The sequence below is a fragment of the Myotis brandtii genome, unplaced genomic scaffold (genome assembly GCF_000412655.1).
Source record: "Myotis brandtii unplaced genomic scaffold, ASM41265v1 scaffold18, whole genome shotgun sequence".
NCBI classification, from domain to species: domain Eukaryota; kingdom Metazoa; phylum Chordata; class Mammalia; order Chiroptera; family Vespertilionidae; genus Myotis; species Myotis brandtii.
The window spans coordinates 3,941,110-3,962,027 of NW_005356674.1; the positions used below are offsets into that span (position 1 = coordinate 3,941,110).

General features: G+C 50.7%; 1 protein-coding gene across 1 annotated transcript in view; it reads right to left on the bottom strand.

Moving 5' to 3' along the window:
* EPHB1 (EPH receptor B1) overlaps positions 1 to 20,918 on the bottom strand; it is a 362,205-nt gene that overhangs the window by 285,004 nt on the left and 56,283 nt on the right. Inside the window, exon 2 of the mRNA XM_005863544.2 lies at positions 16,705 to 16,769. Within this exon, the coding sequence (XP_005863606.1) occupies positions 16,705 to 16,761 (57 nt within the window). The 5' untranslated portion in view covers positions 16,762 to 16,769. The remainder of the gene's footprint in view (positions 1 to 16,704; positions 16,770 to 20,918) is intronic.

The following is a 20,918-nucleotide window of genomic DNA, read 5'->3' on the forward strand; positions in this document are numbered from 1 at the left end:
CCCAGCTGACGCTGTTCTCTCCCAGAACACCCAGTAACTACCATGATGATGCATCATAATAACCACCAGGAATAAGCCTTTTCTACAAGGCCTGGCCAGGAAGAGACCTTGCTATTTAAGATGATGACAGAAATCATTGAAATTGCCTTTTTGGCTTCTGTTAGCCCATCAAGACCCCCTATTATGTTTTATTCCAATCCAGCTCATTTAATTCATTTTTAAATCAAGAATTAAGCATCTACTTACATCCCCAAACAGTGTTCTTGGTGTTGGTGACACAGTAGTAATTAAGAGACAATGTCCCTGCCCCCATGGGCCTTCTATTCTAATAGAGTGAACCAGAGGGTGAACAAGCAAACAGATGAATAAAATAAAGTGGGATGGTGTTAAATACTGTGAGGAGCAGGTAAGGAAATAGTGAGTGACAGCCAGAAGTGAGGTCACCAGGGAAGGTCTTCTTTGCAGCAGAGATCTACATGACATGTAGGAACCACTAGCCAAGGGCGTACAAGAGGGAGGACCATTCCAGGCTCAGAGAACAACAGGAACAAACTCTCCTGAGCAAGAGTGTGCCCGACATCTTACCAAGAAAGCCGTGAGGCCAGCTTGGCTGCCCAACTGCACAGAGCACGGGGCACATGGGAGGGGGTGAGGCGAGAGAGTTGCTGGGCAGGTGGACCTGCACCTCTGCCAGTTATAGCTCTGTGACCACAACATCTTTCTGGGCTTCATTTGTCTACAAAATACTATTTACCTTGCAGGGTATCACGAGGACTGAGGACCAGGAAAGTAACTCGCCTAGTGTGGTGCCGGCAGGTAACTACCACTCACTAAGTACCAATTATCACCACTACTCTCAGCATCATCACTGTTATGTTAACCTGGGGATCCACCTCTGGTTGACGCACCAGGGTGTGGAAATCACCTGCTTTATCTTAGATAAATAACTCCGCCCTTTGGTCAGCAGAACACCTTGAGGAAAGGGCCACACACTGTCTCCTTACAGACCCAGAGGGAGCCAGCAGCCCCCTCCCAGCTCCCTCTGGGCGGGCTTCAGGGTGGACTCTCTTCTCCCAATCAGGCAGTCTCTGGGCCACTGTCAACCACCAGCTCGGACCACAAGGAGACAAAACTGGACACAGCTCACAGGCTTTGGTCCCCTTCAGCGGTCTGCATTTAGGCAGAAGCTGCTGTGTGAGGGAACCTGCTATGTCGCAAATAGTCCTTGCCCAGTGGGACCATAAAGGAACTTCCCTGGCATTGTCCAACCAGGGGAAACCCAGAGACCAGGTTCAGGTCCCCCAGTGGAGATGGCTGCCTCTTGGAACAAGAAGCCCACTGAGGCCCAAGCAGCACGCAACTCCACCGAGCCTGCAGCAGGTGGCTTGGGCTGGGCTGATCAGCCAGCTCCGAGGATGCAGCTCCCATGCAGATATCTGCCTGAGCCTGAAAGAACCGGGATATTAGACAAGCGGAACAAGAAGCCCACTGAGGCCAAGCAGCAAGCAACTCCACCGAGCCTGCTGCAGGTGGCTTGGGCTGGCTGATCAGCCCGCTCCAAGGATGCAGCTCCCATGCAGACATCTGCCTGAGCCTGAAAGAACCGGGATATTAGACAAGCAAGAGGGCTAATTAAAATGTGAAATGTGGTCTGTGGGCATAAATTCCTACAAGTCCAGAGGGATCTACCGTTTAGTATACCAACCAACCAAGGCAGCATTTACTCAAAAACTCCCCTGAGAACTCTGAGCACCAGCTTGCCCCCTAATATGCTAAATTTACCTCCCAGATGTACCAGGCTAGGAGGACACGAATGCCCTCTCCCTCCCACCCGCATTTGTTACCATGGCCCCATGTAGTGTGCCAAAGAGCTGAGCTCAGACTTGGGCCAGGACACTGCTTCTGAAAGCCCAAAGCCTTGAAAGGGCAACCACACTGCAGAGCAACCATGTCAAACTCGTCACCCGCGGGCCACGTGCCTCATTTATTTGGCCCGTGTTAGCCTTTGCGTTTGACATGCTTGCTGCAGAGGCACAAAGCAATGATTCCCTAACTATTTCCTTACTCACTCCCCAGGATAGGGGTGAGCAACACACTGAGACTATGGAAATAACTAGAATATAGAAAACACATATTCATTGTTTCCCAGTGCAGTCTCCACAAAATCCTTTTTTGGAAACTTAGATGGTGGGAAAATGCAAGAAATGCCTTATTGAGGTGGGCGTGGGAGAAAGGGCCCCAAGTAGAGTATGTCTGGATTGCTGGGAAGGAGGTTATAAAAGGGCTGGGATTAAGAAGCACTGCTGTCACCCGGCCTAACCCTGAACACTGGAGCTCAGGGGGACCCCCGGCTTAGCACAGGAGTCCCAGTCACAGACTCTGGAGTCAGCCTGACCCAGCTATGTGACCAGGGCGAGTCTTCAAACCTCTGGAGCCTCAGTTTCCCCCTCTAATGTTACCTACCTACCCTCTCACAGGGTGGCTGTGAGGGTTACATGTGATAATACATGGAAAGTACTAGACCTAAGTAAGAGACCCCTGTGACTCAGTCATTATGGGTAATGGCCCTCCAGAAGAACATGGTTACTTAGCCTGTCTCTCAGCATGGTCACTTTCCCTCGGCTCTCCTTCCATGATGTATGATCCATGACTCGCTCCTGTCTGCCTGGTTGTCTGTACCTGTGCATCATTTGCAATGTGTGCACATGTGCATATGTGTGTACTAGAGTGTGTGTGTGTGTGTGTGTGTGTGTGTGTGTGTAGCTGGGAGTGCTGGCTCTGGCCCAGGTGGGGCCTGTGTGCCCACCCATCAAATGCTGCATATCTCTGCCCACTGGTCTGCTCTGCCCACTCCTGGCCAGGGTGAGCACCGCTCAGAGATCCCAGGGCCCTGGGCTGTGGGAGCCCTGTTAATCGAGGGCGAGGCCAGCCAGGCCCGGAGTCCAGATGGTGCACATCTCTCTACATCCTGGTATATTTCACACCCAGGTCTCTGCCAGCTCGCCAGGCAAACACTGCAGGCTTGTGCCTCAGGAGGGGCTCCTTGTCCACAGCCCCAGGCCACTGTCACTTCCACCAGGAAGCAGCGGTTTGTGCCAGGCCCTGCCTGGAGTGGGGTCTTCAGCCTTATGACAGCTGCTGCTGCTGTTGACACTGCAACAGTGACAAATTCATCCTTCTGACAAGATCCCTTTAAATAATTCACAGGGAGCTGGGGATTAAGACACTGTTTCTCTCAGTCTCTGTTGAGATTTAAAACACCCCCAGCTGGGGTATTTAAGGAGAATATAATGGGCTGCCCCTCTGGGTCTCCCCTCCCCCTTTTCTCCTCTTTCCCATTTCCCAAATTCACCCCCCCCCACCCCGCGCACACACACACACACACACCCCACCAGCTAGCCCTATAACAAGGAGACCCAGAAAATAAGAAAGAAAAAAAAAAAGGGAATCAGTGCTTAGCTGGTCACTATGGCAACAGTGACAGGGTATTCAGCTGTCATTATCCCAGGGCCTCACACATGCGATTATCTTAAGCTGTGGATTGAATGTGGTCCTCACTGCTGCCCAACAAGGCCTTGTCGTACAAGGCAGGGGCGGGAGCTGCGGGCCCCAGGCCCCCACCTCCTGATTCTGTTCTGCCCAGGCCTGGGCTCCAGTGACTAGGAGCAGAGGTACCCCTGGGATAGAGACTGATGACACATCCCTTCAGCTTGGAGGTATCTCTGCTCAGAACGCAGAGCAGGGGCTGGCTGAGGCTGGGCCACCACACTGCATTGGAGGCTGGGGAAATGGGCTCCTGGTTCCATGAATGCAGAGTTTTGACTGCACGTGGGCCAAGCTGTCTGTGGCAGCTGGAGAGGTCCTGGAGACAAGAGCGGGCCATGAGGAGAGAAAGAGGCTGGCCTTGCTAGAGGAGCTCTTGGCTTCATTCCATTCTCAGGATTGGGGAGAATCCTCCATCAGGGTGCAAAACAATCAAATCTGGCCTGGAAAGAGACACACACCCCTCTATCCTGTCTACCCTCCTCCCCAATTGTGGCAATGTGGCCACTGTGTCTGACCCAGGCAGGGGACGTTTTCCTGGCACTGCAGCTGCTAGAGCTCGCTTGGTCCTGGGAAGCCTGGGGAGCCCTTTGATCTCACCCCTTTGCCTCCTGGACTCCGCTGCAGCTTATCTCTGGGCTGAGGTTCCCTGGTCCACAGACATTCTTTGAATGACATGATCACTGGTCACCCCCCACTGGGCACACTTCAGGTTTGCCAATCTCCCTTTTAAAATCCAGCTCCCAGAATAAGCCCATCGTGGCAGATGTGCTCAAGCCAGCAGAGCACACAGTGGGGCCACCAGCTCAGTCTGGCCTTTCCTGCACCTGCATTCTCTGGTCCGTCCCCAGGAGTGGCCAGCACATGAAAGTCCCCACTGCCTGAGACACTGCTCACCTGGCTCAACCCTGGCTCCTTGCTACACAATGCACTGCTTGCACCTAATTGCCAATGCCGACCCTCACCACCAACCGTGTTCGTTTGAAGGCAGAGTTCTCAATCAGCAAGGTTAGTTTGAATCTTGACTCCAACCTCTTTCATGTCCTTTGTGACATGGGAAAATGTGTTGGACGTGACTGTCTCCACCAGAAAGAGTGGTGAACAGGAAAGTGCACGTGGAGATGAGGCTCTGCCAGGACTAAACCCCCCATTTATCAACAGAGGAGCATCTCAAATGGAGGACAGGCTGGTTCAGCAGACCTGATGCTGAGGCCATTGGATGGGACAAAGCAGCTTGTTGAGGCCACTTCATGTCTCTTCCTTCCAGGAGTTTTCACTTCCTAAACATTTGCCAAGGCCTGGGGACGGGAGCTGACCAGAGGCTCCTCCATCACTGCCTGGAGCCGGCCATCCCCAGGTACCCTCTGTGTCCTTCTCTGGATCCCTGGCCAGGCCTCACCTGCTCTGGGAGTGGGGCCTCCCCTTCCAGGCTCCTCGAGGACCTGCTATTCTCTGTCCCCAAATCCCACACATCACAAAGCACCCACTCTGCCTCTCCCAGTATAGCTTGCTTCAAAACACAATTCAGGGGGTGCTTATCACATGTACTACTCAGTGACACCTGGCTTCAAACTTACCCGCTCCCTTTCTAGAAACTGAGAAACGTGCTTCTCCTTGCCCCAGCCTCTGGTTTCTGGATGATATATGTGACATGCTTTCCTTACACTTCTTCGAGGGCAGAGGTACAGAGTGAGCTTTATGGTCAGACAGGTCCGGGGTCAGTCTCAGTGGAATCCCTGAGCAGTCCTGTGATTTTTGGATAATCATCCCAACTCTCAGCATCTGCTCTGTAAACTGGGAGAAGTACCACCTGGCTGGCAGGGGCCTGGTGGGAATTCAGGGGGTTAATACAAGTAACATTCAGTGCCTGGTACACAGTGAGCACTTTATTATTGGTAACCAGTAGTAGCAGTAGTTATCACCATTATTAATAATAACACTGTTATTAGTCACAGGGTGCACCTCTGAGGATATTCATGCAAGAGCCACAACCTAACAGAATCACTAGATTTTGTATCTCAGGGCCCCTCAATCAGTTCCCATCTTCATTCCATGCAAGTGAAGTCCTTCAAACATGTGTCATTGCAACCCGGAGGCCAAGTCAGGGCAAGCAGGTTTAAAAAAAAAAGTTTGTATTGACTTTTATAGGGAGAGGAAGGGACAGGGGGAGATAGAAACATCGACAAGAGAGAAACATCATTGATTGGCTGCCTCCTGAACACCCCCTACTGGGGATCAAGCCCACAGCCCAGGCATGTGCCCCGACCGGGAATCGAACCTTGGCCTCTTGGTTCCTAGGTTGACCCTCAACCACTGACCCACACCGGCCAGGCAGAACAAGCAGTATTCACTGAGCTTTAGAGTTTTCGAAGAAGGTAAACACACTTTAATCCTGCCAACCACTCTAAAAACAAGGTCTTATGTTACCCTTGTGATAGAGGCAGAAAATGGGCTCAGAGAAGTTAAAAGAACTTAGAGGAAAATGGAAACATACCCAGGACATTAGATTCTAAACCCTGGGCTTGCTCTTTTATACTACAAAGTGCAGTGAGGGTTAGGCCAAATTATTCCCACACTTTGTAACTGGAAGCAAGTTACAAAGGCATCATCCAAGGCCAGCCTTGTCCCTCTGACCCAGGCTCAGGCTCCCCATGTGTCTTCTGCCCAGTATGTCTTCTGCCCACCTTGATGCCCACTTCTTCACCTGTTTTCCTCCTGCCCCTCCTCTCTAGGCCTCTTAACTCTGCCTTGCCTTCCTTCTAATGCTTTGTCTTCCCCACTAATATACCTCTTTCCTTCACCAAGGCAACCAGTGTGAGGGAGCTAGGAGTTCAGGCTCTCAGGGCAACAGGCCCTGCTGACCCTCCTCGGCTCCATCCTGGTTCCTGTGTCAGGAGCCCTGCTTTCTTCCGGGTCCTGGCAGCCACTCCCAGCTTCAATGTGAGAAGAGCTGTCCTCGGGCAGTTGGTCCTCAGGCTCACTTCCAGTGGGAAAAAGGTTTCCAGGGTTGTGCTAAGGGATGTGGTCGGGGAAAGTTTTAGAGAAGAGGAAAGCACCTGTCTGTCCAGGCAAATGAGGGTTAAGCCTGCCTCGGAGAGGGGGAAGGAGGCTGGGTGACCCCTGGGGCTCCGTCCCGGACTCTATGGGCAGAAAGATCTCCTGTTCTGCTGATGAGTCAGAGCCATTTCCAAGAGCAAGAAAATAAATCTGCCAGACAATAAGACTGGTGAACTACCACAACTCCCAAAATTCATTAATACAGCAGCTGGAGAAGCAGCTTTCCCTCCATCAGTCTCTCTCCCTTCCACCCATATCTCCCCCCGACACATCCACACATATACACAGTCATACCCAATGTATTTCTGCAGCCAACGTAACAATTAACACACTACTCAATGACACTGGTCATCTGTAACATTCTATTCACCTCTTTATTAAAGGCACACAGGTGTCTACAAAAAGATCTCATATAAACACCCCCCAAGACAGCAAGCATAAATGGTGAGGCCAGGCAGAACGGTGCCCTAGCTGCTCACCTGGCCCACCTCTCCACCCCTAGGGATCCACCCAGCCTCACCCAACCCACTCCAAGGCCATCACAGTCTTCCCAGAGCTCCAATCTCAGGGACCACCCCCCATCTCCCCAGGGCCCCGCCTCCACGGCTCTCATCCTGAGCCCCCGTGCGTTTGTCTGTCACTGTCTCCATCAGGCAGGTGATTTTAAACTTACATTGGTAAAAGACAAGTATTATATAAAAAAAATGTTTTAAGTGCCTCGGGGTGTTTTGTTCCTCACTGCTTCATAAAAGTGACATTAATAGCCAGGGAAGAGCACTGCTGAGTGCAATTACAGAGGATGTTTCAGGTATGAAAGCTGTTTTGAGCCTGCTAATGTCTCCTAATTACAGGCCTTTGGGTAGTGAGAGAACAAGATAAAGAGTGGGCGGGGGCCCAGGGTGGGGAGCCCTGACTTATCTCCGTGGTTTACCTGAAGAGGGCAGGGGAGGGAAGGGAGGCGAGACTGGCAGGGAGGTCAGAGGCCCACCCCCTGGGAGGCAGGGCTTCTTCCTTGTGACAGCAGTACTAATTCCTGGGTAACAGCTCAGGAAAAGGATACCAGCCATGTCTCCTACCATGAGAACAAACCTTTTAGATACTGAGTCTGAAGCTAAGGAGCCCGTAGCAACTCAACCTGGGAGCTCCTTGTGGAGCCACCCCCTGCAGACAGCGTGGAGAGCAGGATTTTACTGGGACAGGTGGGACAGCAGGGTTGTCAACAGGGGAGCAGCCTGTAGGAGGTTAAATGCCAGTGCTGGCTCTTTCCAGCCATGTCACCGCCGATAATTTAACAGCTGCTCTGTGCCTGGAAGCTACACTTTCGTATCAGTCAGGGCTTTCTGGTGGTCAGTGACAGAAAAGCACAACTCTCCACCTCTAGTTTCCTCCTCTGGAAAGTGGGGCTGTTGTAAGGATGAATGCATGCATGCCTGTAAGCACTTAGGGCCCGGGATACAAAATTAGATTTTCACTTTCCCTACCTGCCATCTACTCATCTTTCTGGCACCTATATCCTCATTCCTTCCGGGAAATTGCTCCTTCCCACCCCTCAGCCCCCAGGGTGCTGGTAGGCTCCGCACAGCAAAGGACCGGAGAGGAGCAACCAGGGCCTTGTTTTTCCTGGCTGCAGGGACTGGTTCTGAGGGCATGGGATTCCAGCCAAGCCAGCCAGGTCCACTCAGAGCTAATCCCAGGGCTTCTGCTGGGGGGACCAGGAGGAGGTGTTTGTTCTTCCCCAGGGGATATGGTTGTGAGGGCTGGAGCTGCTGCAGATTTCTTCTGACCAAGAGGAGGCTCAGCCTGGAGCCAACACCATGGGAGTAGAGAGGAGAAAGGGGATGGGAAAAGAGAGTGAGAAAAAAGAGTAGGGAAGGAGAAAGAGAAATGGATCCTAAGGATCTAGACCAGCCAACACATGCAGCCCCTTCAGCCCCGGACCATTCAGTTGCAGAAGCCAAGATACTTCCTTGAAGGTTAAGAGTTGTGCTTTTCTGTCACTGACCACCAGAAAGCCTTGACTGATACAAAAGTGTGGCTTCCAGCAACCAGCGACCAGGACAAAGGCTCCCCAGTCCCAGGTGGTAGTACCAGCCTGAGAGAGGATGACCAACTCGGGCCCCCTTTGCCTGCCTGGCCCTGGCATGGCCTGAAATTCAAATACCATAAAACTCCATTCTCCAAATTGCTATGCCAAGACCTAATTTTCTCTTGAATTTGCCCAATATAGCTCAGGTTTTTCTGTCTTACTTAGCATGATTGAGTCATCAAAGGAAGAAAAAAGAAATTCCAGCCCTCCCGAGGGTTAGGTCTAGTGTTTACTGAGGAAAACTTTTTACCAATGTTGTTTCATATACGGAATAGTCACCATCCCTACCCCATTGAGCAGAGGAGGAAATGCCTGAGAGAGTCTAAAAGACTGGCCCACTATCGCATAGACAGGGAGCTACAGAGCTGGGACCGGCTCTGGTTTATGTGATACAAGTCTGGAGCCTTCACTGCTCCTCCATCAACTTCTCACCCATCAGACCAGATAAATTCCAATTGATTTTGCTTGGCCTTGGAACGACTGGGGTGTTATTAGAGTGGATTTCTCTCCTGAATGTGCTTTCCTTATTCTCATGGTGTGGGCAGCTGGTGAGGGTGCCTGGAGGGTCTGACAGACAGGGAGAGAGGAGACACCCAGGCATGGCGGCCAAGTGGCCAGGAGGGTCCACACATGGATAACTGGTGGCTATCCCATAAGGCACCAGTGTGCCTGCTTCCATGGGCATGTATCTGTGTTGGAAGTTAATGTACCAAACACCAACATTCAAATGGGGTATTCCCTTCACAGTGGAACCTCCCCTGGAAGTTCTCCACTTAGTCCAATACCTTCCCATCATTTAAGATATTTCTAGAACTCTAGGAACTGCCTACAGAGGCATACCATAAAATCAGCTCATTTAACTTCACACACACACATATACATAAACAGACACGCATATACATATACATATACACTTACACATATAAAGATATATACACACCCATATGTGCACACACACATATACTAGTACACACATACATACATACACACACATATACATAAACAGACACACATATACATATACATATACACTTACACATATAAAGATATATACACACCCATATGTGCACACACACATATACTAGTACACACATACATACATACACACACATATATATACATATACACAAACCCATATATGTACACACATACACATACACACACACACACACACACACACACACACACAACACAGACATGCACAATGGCTTGCTCATCCTGAAGCCTCATCAGGCATGGCTCTGGATTCCTTTCCATTTTCCCTCTGTTGAATCCCACTTCCCCTGAGGAAGACTTGCCAGTGATATAGCAGTGAACAGCCTCTGTCACAGGCCGGGAAGGTGGTTCCAAAGGGCAGCACAGACAGCACTGGCGTCTGCGAGCCATGGAGAGCTCTTTGAAGATAAATCAAGGAGATGTTTACACTTAAGTCACATGTCCCACAGGCACAGGAACCAACACACACAGAGACCATCCGTGGCCCAGGTGGCAAAAGCCAGTGAGCCCTGGCAAAACTCTTGGACAGCAAAAGAACTTTGGGTTTTGGATTTCCAATAAGCAAGTAGAATAAACCTCACTATTAGAGAGACCTAGGCTTGCCTTTCTAATCCATCACAGCCCATGTCTGCAAGTAACTGGGATTTGCAGGTGGTGTCCTGGTCTCCTTGTCATGCTGATCTCAAGAAAGGTGGCTCTATTTACATAATCAAGCTCTTTAAAAACATATTCATAACCACATGGGTGTTGAGAGGGCTACAATAAATCTAAATTGAGCATCTCCTAAATTCAGACCCCTGCATTGGAAATGCAGAGAAGGCTCAAGAATGCTCTGGACCTTCCTCATGTATTTGGCCAACAAACTTTTACTGGAACCTGTGCCTTGCTAGGCCAGTGCTAGACTGGGCACTGGGGACACAGGGATGCTGCATTCTCTGGCCAGTGGGGGAGACCACACATCAACACATGAGAGCTGAACAGTGTGTTGGGAAGAGGGCACCTGGTGGGAAGTAGCCTCCAGGAGGGCTCCCCAGGAGATGAGACACCTGAGGGAACAGAGAGTGATGCAGGGAGGGTCAGGGAAAAGGAAGAGCAGAGGGGGCCAGGCAGCACCTTGAAAGTGGGGCAGACTGGTGAGAGGGGACTGTGCAACCCTTACCAAGTGCTGCCCGTGACTGCGCATGGCACTGTTTACCATGGAACCTCACTGAACTCCCCCACTGCCCAGAGCTCCTGAAATGTGAAGGTCAGGGAACATTCTAGAGCAGGGCTGACCGCAAAGGTTTGGGAGAAGTAACTGAAGCCAGCCCAAGGGAGGAGTCACCAGGGCCACCGGTGAGGGTCCCCAGGGTGCCTTTTGGTAGGAGCTGAGCCCCTCCCTGGCATTTAATACATACATTTTACATGTATTCATTACTTTGCCCCTCTGCTCACCAGTGGCCTCTGATTCAGGTTAAACCAAAAGGCTTTAAATTAGAACTGCAATTAGACTATAAAGCAACATTTTACATTTGAGCATAAATCCTTTCTGTTTCTCACCAGTAATGTTATGATCCACTTCGCAGCAATATAACTGAAAACAGTTTGTGGGCTATGTGTGGGTGGGCAGTCCAACCCCCCTTCCCATATCTGGCAGTTCTCAAGTACAGCAATGAAGATACCCAATGAGCCTCATAAAAGGAAGAGCCCCTTGGCCTCTCTCTCCCTGGGGAGTCCACTTCACAGGCCCTGCAGTGTGGGTAGGGTTCATTGCAATGTCAGCAGGGCCCCTGGACAGAACTATGGATGAGGCAAACCCAGTTCCCTGGGAATCCCCAGGCTACCAGAACAACGCACACCCACGCTTCTCCATCCTAAGCATGCACGTATACAACCTGGGTCTCTGCCCCCTTGCTGGGATGGGGAGCCCCATCTCTTCCCTACTGGGTCCCAGGAAGATGTGGACCACCCACCCAGCCTCCTGGCTTCTCAAATGCCTGACCCTGACCCTGCTTGCCAGACCTTTTCATCACCCAGAAGTACTCTGTGTCTTACATCCAAGCCCGACTCAAGCCACGGCCTCTGTCCTGTTCCAGTCTCACTGACACCTCTGTCTGGGCCCTGTATTTTGTCACAAGGGTCATTCCCTCCGGGTTTCACTCTTCTTCTTTTTAAATCCAAGGATATGTTTCTACTGATTTTTTTTAAGAGAGAGAGAGAGAGAGAGGAAGAGAGAGGGACAGAGAGAATCATGGATGTAGAAGAGAAACATCTACTGGCTGCCTCCATTTACCTCCCACCAGGGATCGAACCCAAAACCTGGGTATGTGCCCTGATTAGGAATTGAACCTGCAGTCTTTCAGTGTATGAAGATGATGCTCCACCCAAATGACCCACACTGGCCAGGGCTGGTTTCACTCTTTTTATTGGGTAGATGCCATGATACAAGATGCCTATCTCCTCTCACCAATGTCCTCAGCCCCTTACCCCTCCAGCCCACCATTCTTGTATAACCAAGGATGATTCCACCGCCACACCTCCTCCAGGTACAGTCATACAACTGAACAGAGCCTGCAGCCACAACTGGGCCCTACTCCCAGCCATGTTCCTTCTAAACATGCAGCCCCTCTCCCCCTCTCCAACAGTAGCAGTCACTTCCAATCTAAAACCTGCTACCCAAAACTCCCCACCCCTCATTCTCTGAACCTTGCCTCCAACCTCAGAGAGAAGATAGGAAGTTGAAAAAATTTTCTGTCACCACACCTGAGTATTCGGATCTCTCTGTAGGCACCTTATCTCCATCCTGCTCTTTCAACAACAACAAAAAGCGTCCCTTCCCCAGAAAGGCAAATGCACCTACAGCCCCCCTGTGCCACCCTTCCTGTCTTTCATGCGCTGTCTCCCCGCTTCACAGACTGTCTCCATAGCCTCGCCTCCTGCTAACTCTTCAACTCTGCTTTCTGGTTCCCTACTCCTGTCCCTTCTGAAACCCTCCACACGAGTCATCAATCCCCAGGCTACCAGAACAATGCACACCCACCCTTCTCCATCCTAAGCATGCATGTATGGGATCCTGACTGCAGAGGACAACCTGGGGTCTTTGCCCCCTTTCTGGGATGGGTCTTTGCCTCTTTCTGGATCAAGCCCAGTGGAGACATTTAGCGCCAACAGCATTTTCCTCTTCTGTCCCCTCTTCCTCTTTGACACTCTTTTCCCTTGGCTTCTATGCGGACATGTATGGGATCCTGACAACGTGGGGTCTTTGCCACCTTTCTGGGACGGGTCTTTGCTCCTTTCTGGACCAAGCCCAGTGGAGACATTTAGCGCCAACAGCATTTTCCTCTTCTGTCCCCTCTTCCTCTTTGACACTCTTTCCCTTGGCTTCTATGAGGGCCCACCTCTTGGTTTTCTCCTGCCTCTGGGCCATACCTTCTTAGTCCCCCTTTCAGGCTCCTCTTGCTCTATGTGATACTTCAATGCAGACTATCCATCCAAAGCTGTCAACTGTTCTCCCTCCATCCACTCTCCCTGAGAGAGTGCAGTCACAGGTCCTCCTCCCTTTGCTGTGGGGCTGCCTTCTAACCCCATTGCCCGTAAGTCAGATGTGACAGCACTCCTATCTGTGGGTGCCCCAAAGTCACCTCAAACTCAACAGGTCCAATACTGAACTCAGCCTCTTCCCACCGAAGCGTGTTCCTCTTCGTAGATTCCCCATCTTCAAGAATGGCACCATCAGCACCCCACTTGGCCAAGTCAGAAACTTTCAACAAATATACATTGTCAGGTAGTGAACTAGGTGCCAGTTTCTAACGGTGAACAAACAGGAAGAGTCCTGGACACCTTGGAGGATACAGCATAGCTGGCGGGGGGGGCAGGGGGTAAGAGGTGTGGGGGGTAGGAAAGAAATGAGTCCAATACTAACACATAGAGATGTGAAGTAGCAACTGTGAAAGGTGCTATGCAGAGGGCCTGTGATGGGAGAACCAATGTGGTCAGGGGTGCAGCAAAGGCATTCCTGAGGATGGCCTGAGTGAGATGAGGCCTGAAGATGATGAAGGAGAAGTCAAGAGTGGCTCCAGTTTCTGGCCTTTACAATGCGCTCAGAGGGAGCCCACGTGGGGGGAAAGCGGGGAAGGAGAGGAGGGTGAATTCTGCTTGGGCCATGTTGAGGGTGACATGCCTGTGAGCATCCAGTGAGAGATGCGGCAGTTGGATACATGAGCCTGGGTCAGGGACACACACTTGGGAGCCACTGGTGTATTCACAGAATCGAAGGCGGCTGTCCAGGAGGAGAACAGAGGGAGATAGGGAGAGGGCTTGGAATGGAAGCATTGTCCTTGATCCTTCCTCTCGATCCAGGATGAGAGCCAGCCTGCCCCTCCTGCTGCTCACTATATGCCAAAAAGGCTCTGAAGCTGCTCGGCAATGTTATGATTGGCTATGTTATGATAGCCAACATTACATTGTTATGGTGGCTATCCCATAAGGCCTCAGTGTGCCTGCTTCCATGGGCACGTTTCTGTGTTGGAAGTTAATGTACCAAACACTGACATTCAAATGGGGTATTCCCTTCATAGTGGAACCTCCCCTGGAAGTTCTCCACTTAATCCAATACCTTCCCATCATTTAAGATATTTCTAGAACTACTGCTCAGCAATGTTATGATTGGCTATGATATGATAGCCACCATAACATTGTTATGGTGGCTATCCCATAAAGCCTCAGTGTGCCTGCTTCCATGGCCACGTTTCTGTGTTGGAAGTTAATGTACCAAACACCGACGTTCAAATGGGGTATTCCCTTCACAGTGGAACCTCCCCTGGAAGTTCTCCACTTAGTCCAATACCTTCCCATCATTTAAGATATTTCTAGAACTCTAGGAACTGCCTACAGAGGCATACCATAAAATCAGCTCATTTAACTTCACACACACACACATATACATAAACTGACACACACATATACATATACATATACATATACACTTACACATATAAAGATGTATACACACCCATATGTGCACACACATATACTAGTACACACATACATACATACATACACACATATATATACATATACACAAACCCATATATGTACACACACATATATGTCCCTGAGAGAAAAGGGAGGACCTCAGGGATCTGCAGCTGAGCAGTGACTGCTAACCAGCGGGGGTGGGTGGTGGTGGCGGGGAGGAGAGCAAGCAGAGAACAGTTCAGCCAGCTGCTGTCTCTAAAGGGCATTGCTTGACTTTGAATGTTTTCTAAAGGACAATCTTTCTTGGTAAGGGAGATCAGAAGTTTAAAGAAGACAGGTGGTGTGTCTTCTTTAAATCAAGGGGTAAATTAATAACCATAAATCATGCCAATGCCTTGTGAAAACATACAAACCTTCAAACAATAAAATAATTTGTCAGAGTGGCAAGTTCTTAATACCCAGGCAACCTGAAAAGTTGCCACCTCATCAGCTTTGCATAAAGTCCCCAGTAGAAATGGGAAGGGCTCCCTCCTTAGCCAGTGTTCCCAGCAGGATTTCCCCTGCCCCGCCCCACCCAGCTCATCCTGGTCCTTGCCCTCCCACCCCAAGGCATGATGCTTGCACCTGGGGCAGTGCGTTTCTCTAAATGCTGGGGACCGGGACCCAGGAAAGGCAAGAGCCCGGGGAGTATGCACAGGTGAGGTCAGGACTGCCCTGCTACCTGAATGGCCCAGTTAGAATTGTCCCTACAGCAGAACTGGGCCTGTTGGGACAGGATGTGCATCACGGGGTACAAAGCAATTCTTGGCCCTGAGCAGAGGTTACCAAAGACAGGGAAAGAGACAGGAGGCTCAGGTCAGATGTCAAAGCTAGGCCACCCTGCCGCAGCCGGTTCACCCCTTCGCTGGGATGAAGAGCTCACTCACCCTTCCATCCTCTCCCTTTGTGGTGAAGCCCTACAGCTACTCAGTCCCCCAGGCCAGGCACTGGCACTTCATCTCCAACTCCTCCCTCTCCCCTGACAGTCCATCCATTGCCAAATGCTGCCAATGTTTCCTCCTTAGCTTCACTCGACCTGCCCTCTGAGTAGCGTTCTAATTTAGACTCCTCTGACCCAGGCAAGACAGCTGAAAGAGTCTCTTAAATGCTTTTATCTCAACTGTTCTCCCAATCTTATCAGCGAGTGTGACTATTTTGTTCTCCTGCCCAGGATCTCTTCATTGCCTACAGGATAAATCCAGTGGCCGTGACAGCCCTGTTCTACCTGCCACCTTCCAACCTACACCTGGTCCAGCTCAGAACTGGCGACACCCTGCCATGCCCCAGATGAGCAGACTCTTCTCTCCTGTCTTTTCATGACTCCATCCCTTTGATCAACTATTCCTCCTACTCCGCAGACTGCCTGTTCACCATCGATCAGGCTCATTCTCTAAGACCCAGCTCGTAAAGGCTCCTTGTCTCCCTCCGAAGTCTGTCACTCCCAGCTCTGTGCCCTCACCTGCCTGTTAATCTCTCTACTGCCACAAATAAGAGACGTACTTCAGCTTCTTTGTGAACTTGGTGGTCCCCCAGGAGGCCATGATCTCCTCAAGGATAGTCCAGTTTTGTAGCTAAGGGGTCTGGCCAGGCGCATGCACACTGAGCTAATGAATGAAGAGCATCTCTCTAAGGCAAGCTCCAGGCGAAGAGAGCACGGCCTTTCTTAACACCAGCTCCTCCTCATGCCCTTACCCTCCTGGCTGCCCCATGGGCATCTCAGAGCTCTGATCTGCCCCAGATCACTGGCAGCCACTGCCACCATTCCCACACAGGCATGGCCCAGCCACCTAGGAGACAGCTCCCTGAAGGATTTTGTCATTTTGTCAAGAGATGGTCAGCCTGAGAGTTCTGGTTTATCTCTCTGTGGGGGGCAGTGGACACAACCATTCACACCTACATTCCACCCCACAAAGGTACTACTTTAGGCAGGTGCTGCTTCCACCTCCGCCCCCCACCTCCCCCCCGCCCAGCCATCCTACAGGCCCAGGACTACCAGAGGATTGAAGGATGGAGGGTCTGACACTCACCCCAGATGTGGGATTGGCTGTCCAGCCCAGCTCTGCGGTAGCCGTCCTGGTGTCCATTAACGTTTCTGTGGATCAAAAAGAGAAGATCTGGTCAGTCGGAAGGATCGCTGGACAGTGGCCTTTGTGTCCATGAAGTTACTTATGAGCAGAATGTCGGTGCCAGGAGCCGTGGGCGCCTCTGTGAAGCAGAGAAGGGGAGAGGTCTGCCAGGACCATGCAGCTCAGTACAGAGCTGGGCAGGCCTCTGGTCTCCGATGCCAAGTCCGCAGCTCTCGCCCCCAGTGACCTCAACCCACCCATGTGGGATGAAGTCATCTATCCACCCACCACTTTATACCTAAGACACGGCTTCTTTCATCAATACTTTCCCTAGAGGCTCTTCCAGGGCCATGCAGGCCCAGTAGCCACCTCTTTCTGCACTATTCCTCCCCACTGGGCTGCTCCTCAACCGCACCTGTCCATCCTGCCCTCCTCTCCTCTGCCTCCCCTTCAGGCATCTGTGTTGACACCCTTAGGTGACTTCCCTCCTCTGGCCCCAACCACTCTCCCAAGACTTGGCTCTCCTGCAGGTCCCTTTGCCCCCTGAACCCAGATACATGCTGACCCCCTTTCCCAAGACTCTATTGGGGACTCACACAGAACACAAATGCACACGTCAGACCCCAGCGGTCTGCTTCCTGGTTACCACTCCCTCTAGCCATTAAGTGAAGGACAGACACCCTGACTCTTGGGCCATCGGGGTCGCTACAGTCCACACGCCAAGATCACCAGGTGCCATATAGTGACCACAGTGCTGGTGTTTATTACAACAGATTTCTGGAAGGTAGCAGTAACGTGTCCTGAGAACAGGGCATGTTTTTCTTTTTTCCTCTTCAGTTTATTATTGACTGTCCCCCCCACCCGACCTCTTAATAGAGTCTGCTCCCCAAAGGCGGCCCACCAGCTCCTGATCAGCAAACCCACAGCCTCTTTGTTTCTTTAACAGCTTTATTAAGGTAGAAATGACATACAATTAACAGCACATAATCAAGGCGTACAATTTTGAGAAGTTCTGACATATATTTACACCTGTGAAACCATCACCACAATCAGGATGATAAATATATCCATCATTTCCAGAAGTTTCCTTGTCCCTGGGTGATCCCTCCTTCCCTCCTGTCCCTGCCCCACCCTCTCACTGTCTCCAGGCAATAACAGATCTGCTCTCTGTCACCATCGATTAATTGGCATTTTCTAGAATTTTACATAAACAGAATCATGTAGTATGTATATATTTTTTACTGGCTTTATATCAATAGTTCATTCCTTTTTATTGCTGAGTAGTATCCCATTGTATAGGCACACTGCAATTTGACTCCCCAGTTACCTGCTGTTTCCAGTTCAGGGCTAGTACCTGAGAGAGTAGGAGAGAGCCAGTCCTCCACATCCTCACCACACTGGCATGGTCAGACATTTTAAATTCCGGCCATTTAAATAGGTGTGTGGTGGTATCTCATTGTGGTTTTAATTTCCATGTCCTTAATGATGAATAATAATAAACATCTTTTCACATGCTTATTTGCCATTTGTATACTTTGGGGGTGAAGGGTCTGTTCAGTCTTTTTCCATTTTTAAATGGGGTGATTTGTTTTCTTTTTACCGAGTTTGGTGAGTTCTTTATATATTCTGCATAAAGTCCTTTATCAGATGCATGCTTTGCAAATATTTTCTCCTATTCTGTGGCATTCTTTTATCCACGTCTTTCAACAAACAGAAATTTTAAGTTTTGATGAAGTCTAATTTATCAACTTTGTCTTTTATGGTTTGGTGTCATAGAAGAGAAACCTTTGCCTAACCCAAGGTGACAAAGAGCTTTCTCTTACCTAGCTCTATGATCTCTTCTGAGTTCATTTTTGCTTCAGGCAGAAGGTATTAATCAAATATACAATTGTGTGTGTGTTTCATGTGGATATCTAGTTGTTCAGAGGATCACCTTTTAAATTCACACAGTGGTGCTATATGGGCTGGTGGTGGTGTCCTATCCACCTGGTGTCCCGGGGCATGTATCCAAGGAACCGGCACAGCACGTCCTACCCGCTCAGCAAATGAGAATATACAACATGCGGCTGTTTGGGTTTTTCCTTCCCCTGTTCCCTTTTGCTCCTGAACAGCCCTCCCTCCACCTCACGTGACCAGCCAGTCTCTGCTCACTGCTTCAGGTGGGAGATGGGAGATAGGAATGAAGAATGCAGGGCTATAAAATCTTGGCTCCTTAGGAAAGGGAAGGATGCCTGGCATAAATCAAAGGTTTGGGAACAAACCCACGGGCAAGACCAAGGGAATGAAAGTAGAAGTGATGAATGAGGAGCTGTGTGGAGAAGGGGGTTCCCTTTGCTCTCGCCTCCCAGCGCTCAATCCCAGAGAGGAGATAATGGTAGGAATCTTTCGAGGTGAAAGGGACATGGACATCCAGCACCCCAATGTGGTGACGCAGCAGCGAGTGACCCCACCAAGCTGACATGACACAGATGGAGACTTAGGATCTGAACAGGGTCTAATGAAGGGGGCCCGGAATGTCCCAGGGGTGACCTGCATGGACAATGAGCAAGGGTCAGATAGGGTACAGGGTATCTCAACAGGAGCCCATGTGGGCAGGAGCCAACAGGATTAGCAAGGCACCCTCCTCCACAAGTACATACCCTACGTGTGGCCTAGATGACATTTCTGCCACACCCTGGCACCGGTTTTCTAACTGCAAACCGGAGGGAGTAAGGTAGGTAAAGCAGGCTGCCTGTTCTTGCCCACTTGAGTTTGGGTTTTGATTGAGAGTCAGACCCCGTGAACATCTGAGGGAGCGCCAGAAGTGGCACAGACTCCTCGAGTGTGTTTTCTCCTCTGATTCTTTGACAGCTGGGGAGGCCGATCCCTGCATGGAGCAGCCCTCCCTTTCCCCCTCATCTCCACTTCACAGCACTAATAATGATCATAATGACACACCGAATTTACATAATACACTTCTCAGAAGACACTCCATGAGGCTCCGAAGAAATTCATCTTCGTGATTAAAATGCCTCTGCCAGGTGGGCCTGAGGCAGGAGCCACCAAACTCATGTGGCAGCGTTAGGGACCAGGGCATGGGAATGTGCCGTGCCTTCTACAGGGTCTCAGAGCCTCCCCCCTGGTGCCCATAGCCTCACATCCCAGCCCGCTGCCTGCCAGGCAGACCTGGGCTTCCGGGACCTCTGCCGTGACCCTGGGGTAAGGGGGGGCCTTGCTCATGAAGCCAAAATGCCACAAAAGCCCCCAGAATAATGCACCCCCTCAACCTCAGGATCATGTGGAAGTAGCCGTGAACAGGTGGAGGACACGACACGGGCAGCAAGAAAAAGAGAGTCCAGATCAAAAATAAGAATCAGCTTTCACTCCTAACCTTCCAAAGACGGGTTTGTTCTGGAAGCCCATGAATACAATCTAAGTTTTCATTATATTCATAGTCACCTGCTCAAGGGCTGTAATTGAATCTGTTTCTCAATAATGCTTTCCAGCCACGCTGGTGGACCGAAGTTGCGGGGAGAGGTATCTGTGTCTCCGCATCCCGCCCGCCGTGGAGACAGAGGCCACGAAACCGTAAACCATCCACTCGATATGATTAAGGGCCATTTCTTTCCTGGCACAGATAGCGCCTGATGATGGCATTACACTCTGGTGGGGGCTGCATAAAAGTGATTTGAGGAGGTTTACATCTCCCCGGAGAGGAAGCGTGCGCTCATTTGCATTTATAAAGCATATTGAGAGTCCTGGCAGAAAGTTATGGTGGAAGCACAATTAAATATTTACCATCACTTCTGCTCTCAAACAGGGGCGTGGGGACCAAACCAGCTGGAGGTGCATGTGCTGCTGTCAGATCTGATGTCTACAGGGGACAGGACTCTGGGACCCACGCCCACAGCCTGGCTTCTCCCTCTGGGGGATGCACTCACTGCCCACAGGAGGAGAGCTGGGAAGGGCACTCACACCGAATGGAGAGAGGCCACTGATGCGGGTGAACTGGGTGCAGGCCCCACTTCCACTACTTTGGGACAATCTCTCTGTCCTCTCCCTCCCTCCTCTTCCTCTCTCTCCCTCTCCCTCTCCCCTTCCCTCCCTTCTCATCTTTAGAGTAGGGCTAGCGCTAGCTACTACACAGGACTGTGGGGGGTGGGGGATGGGGGTGGGGGGGGGACTGCGTGAGACAA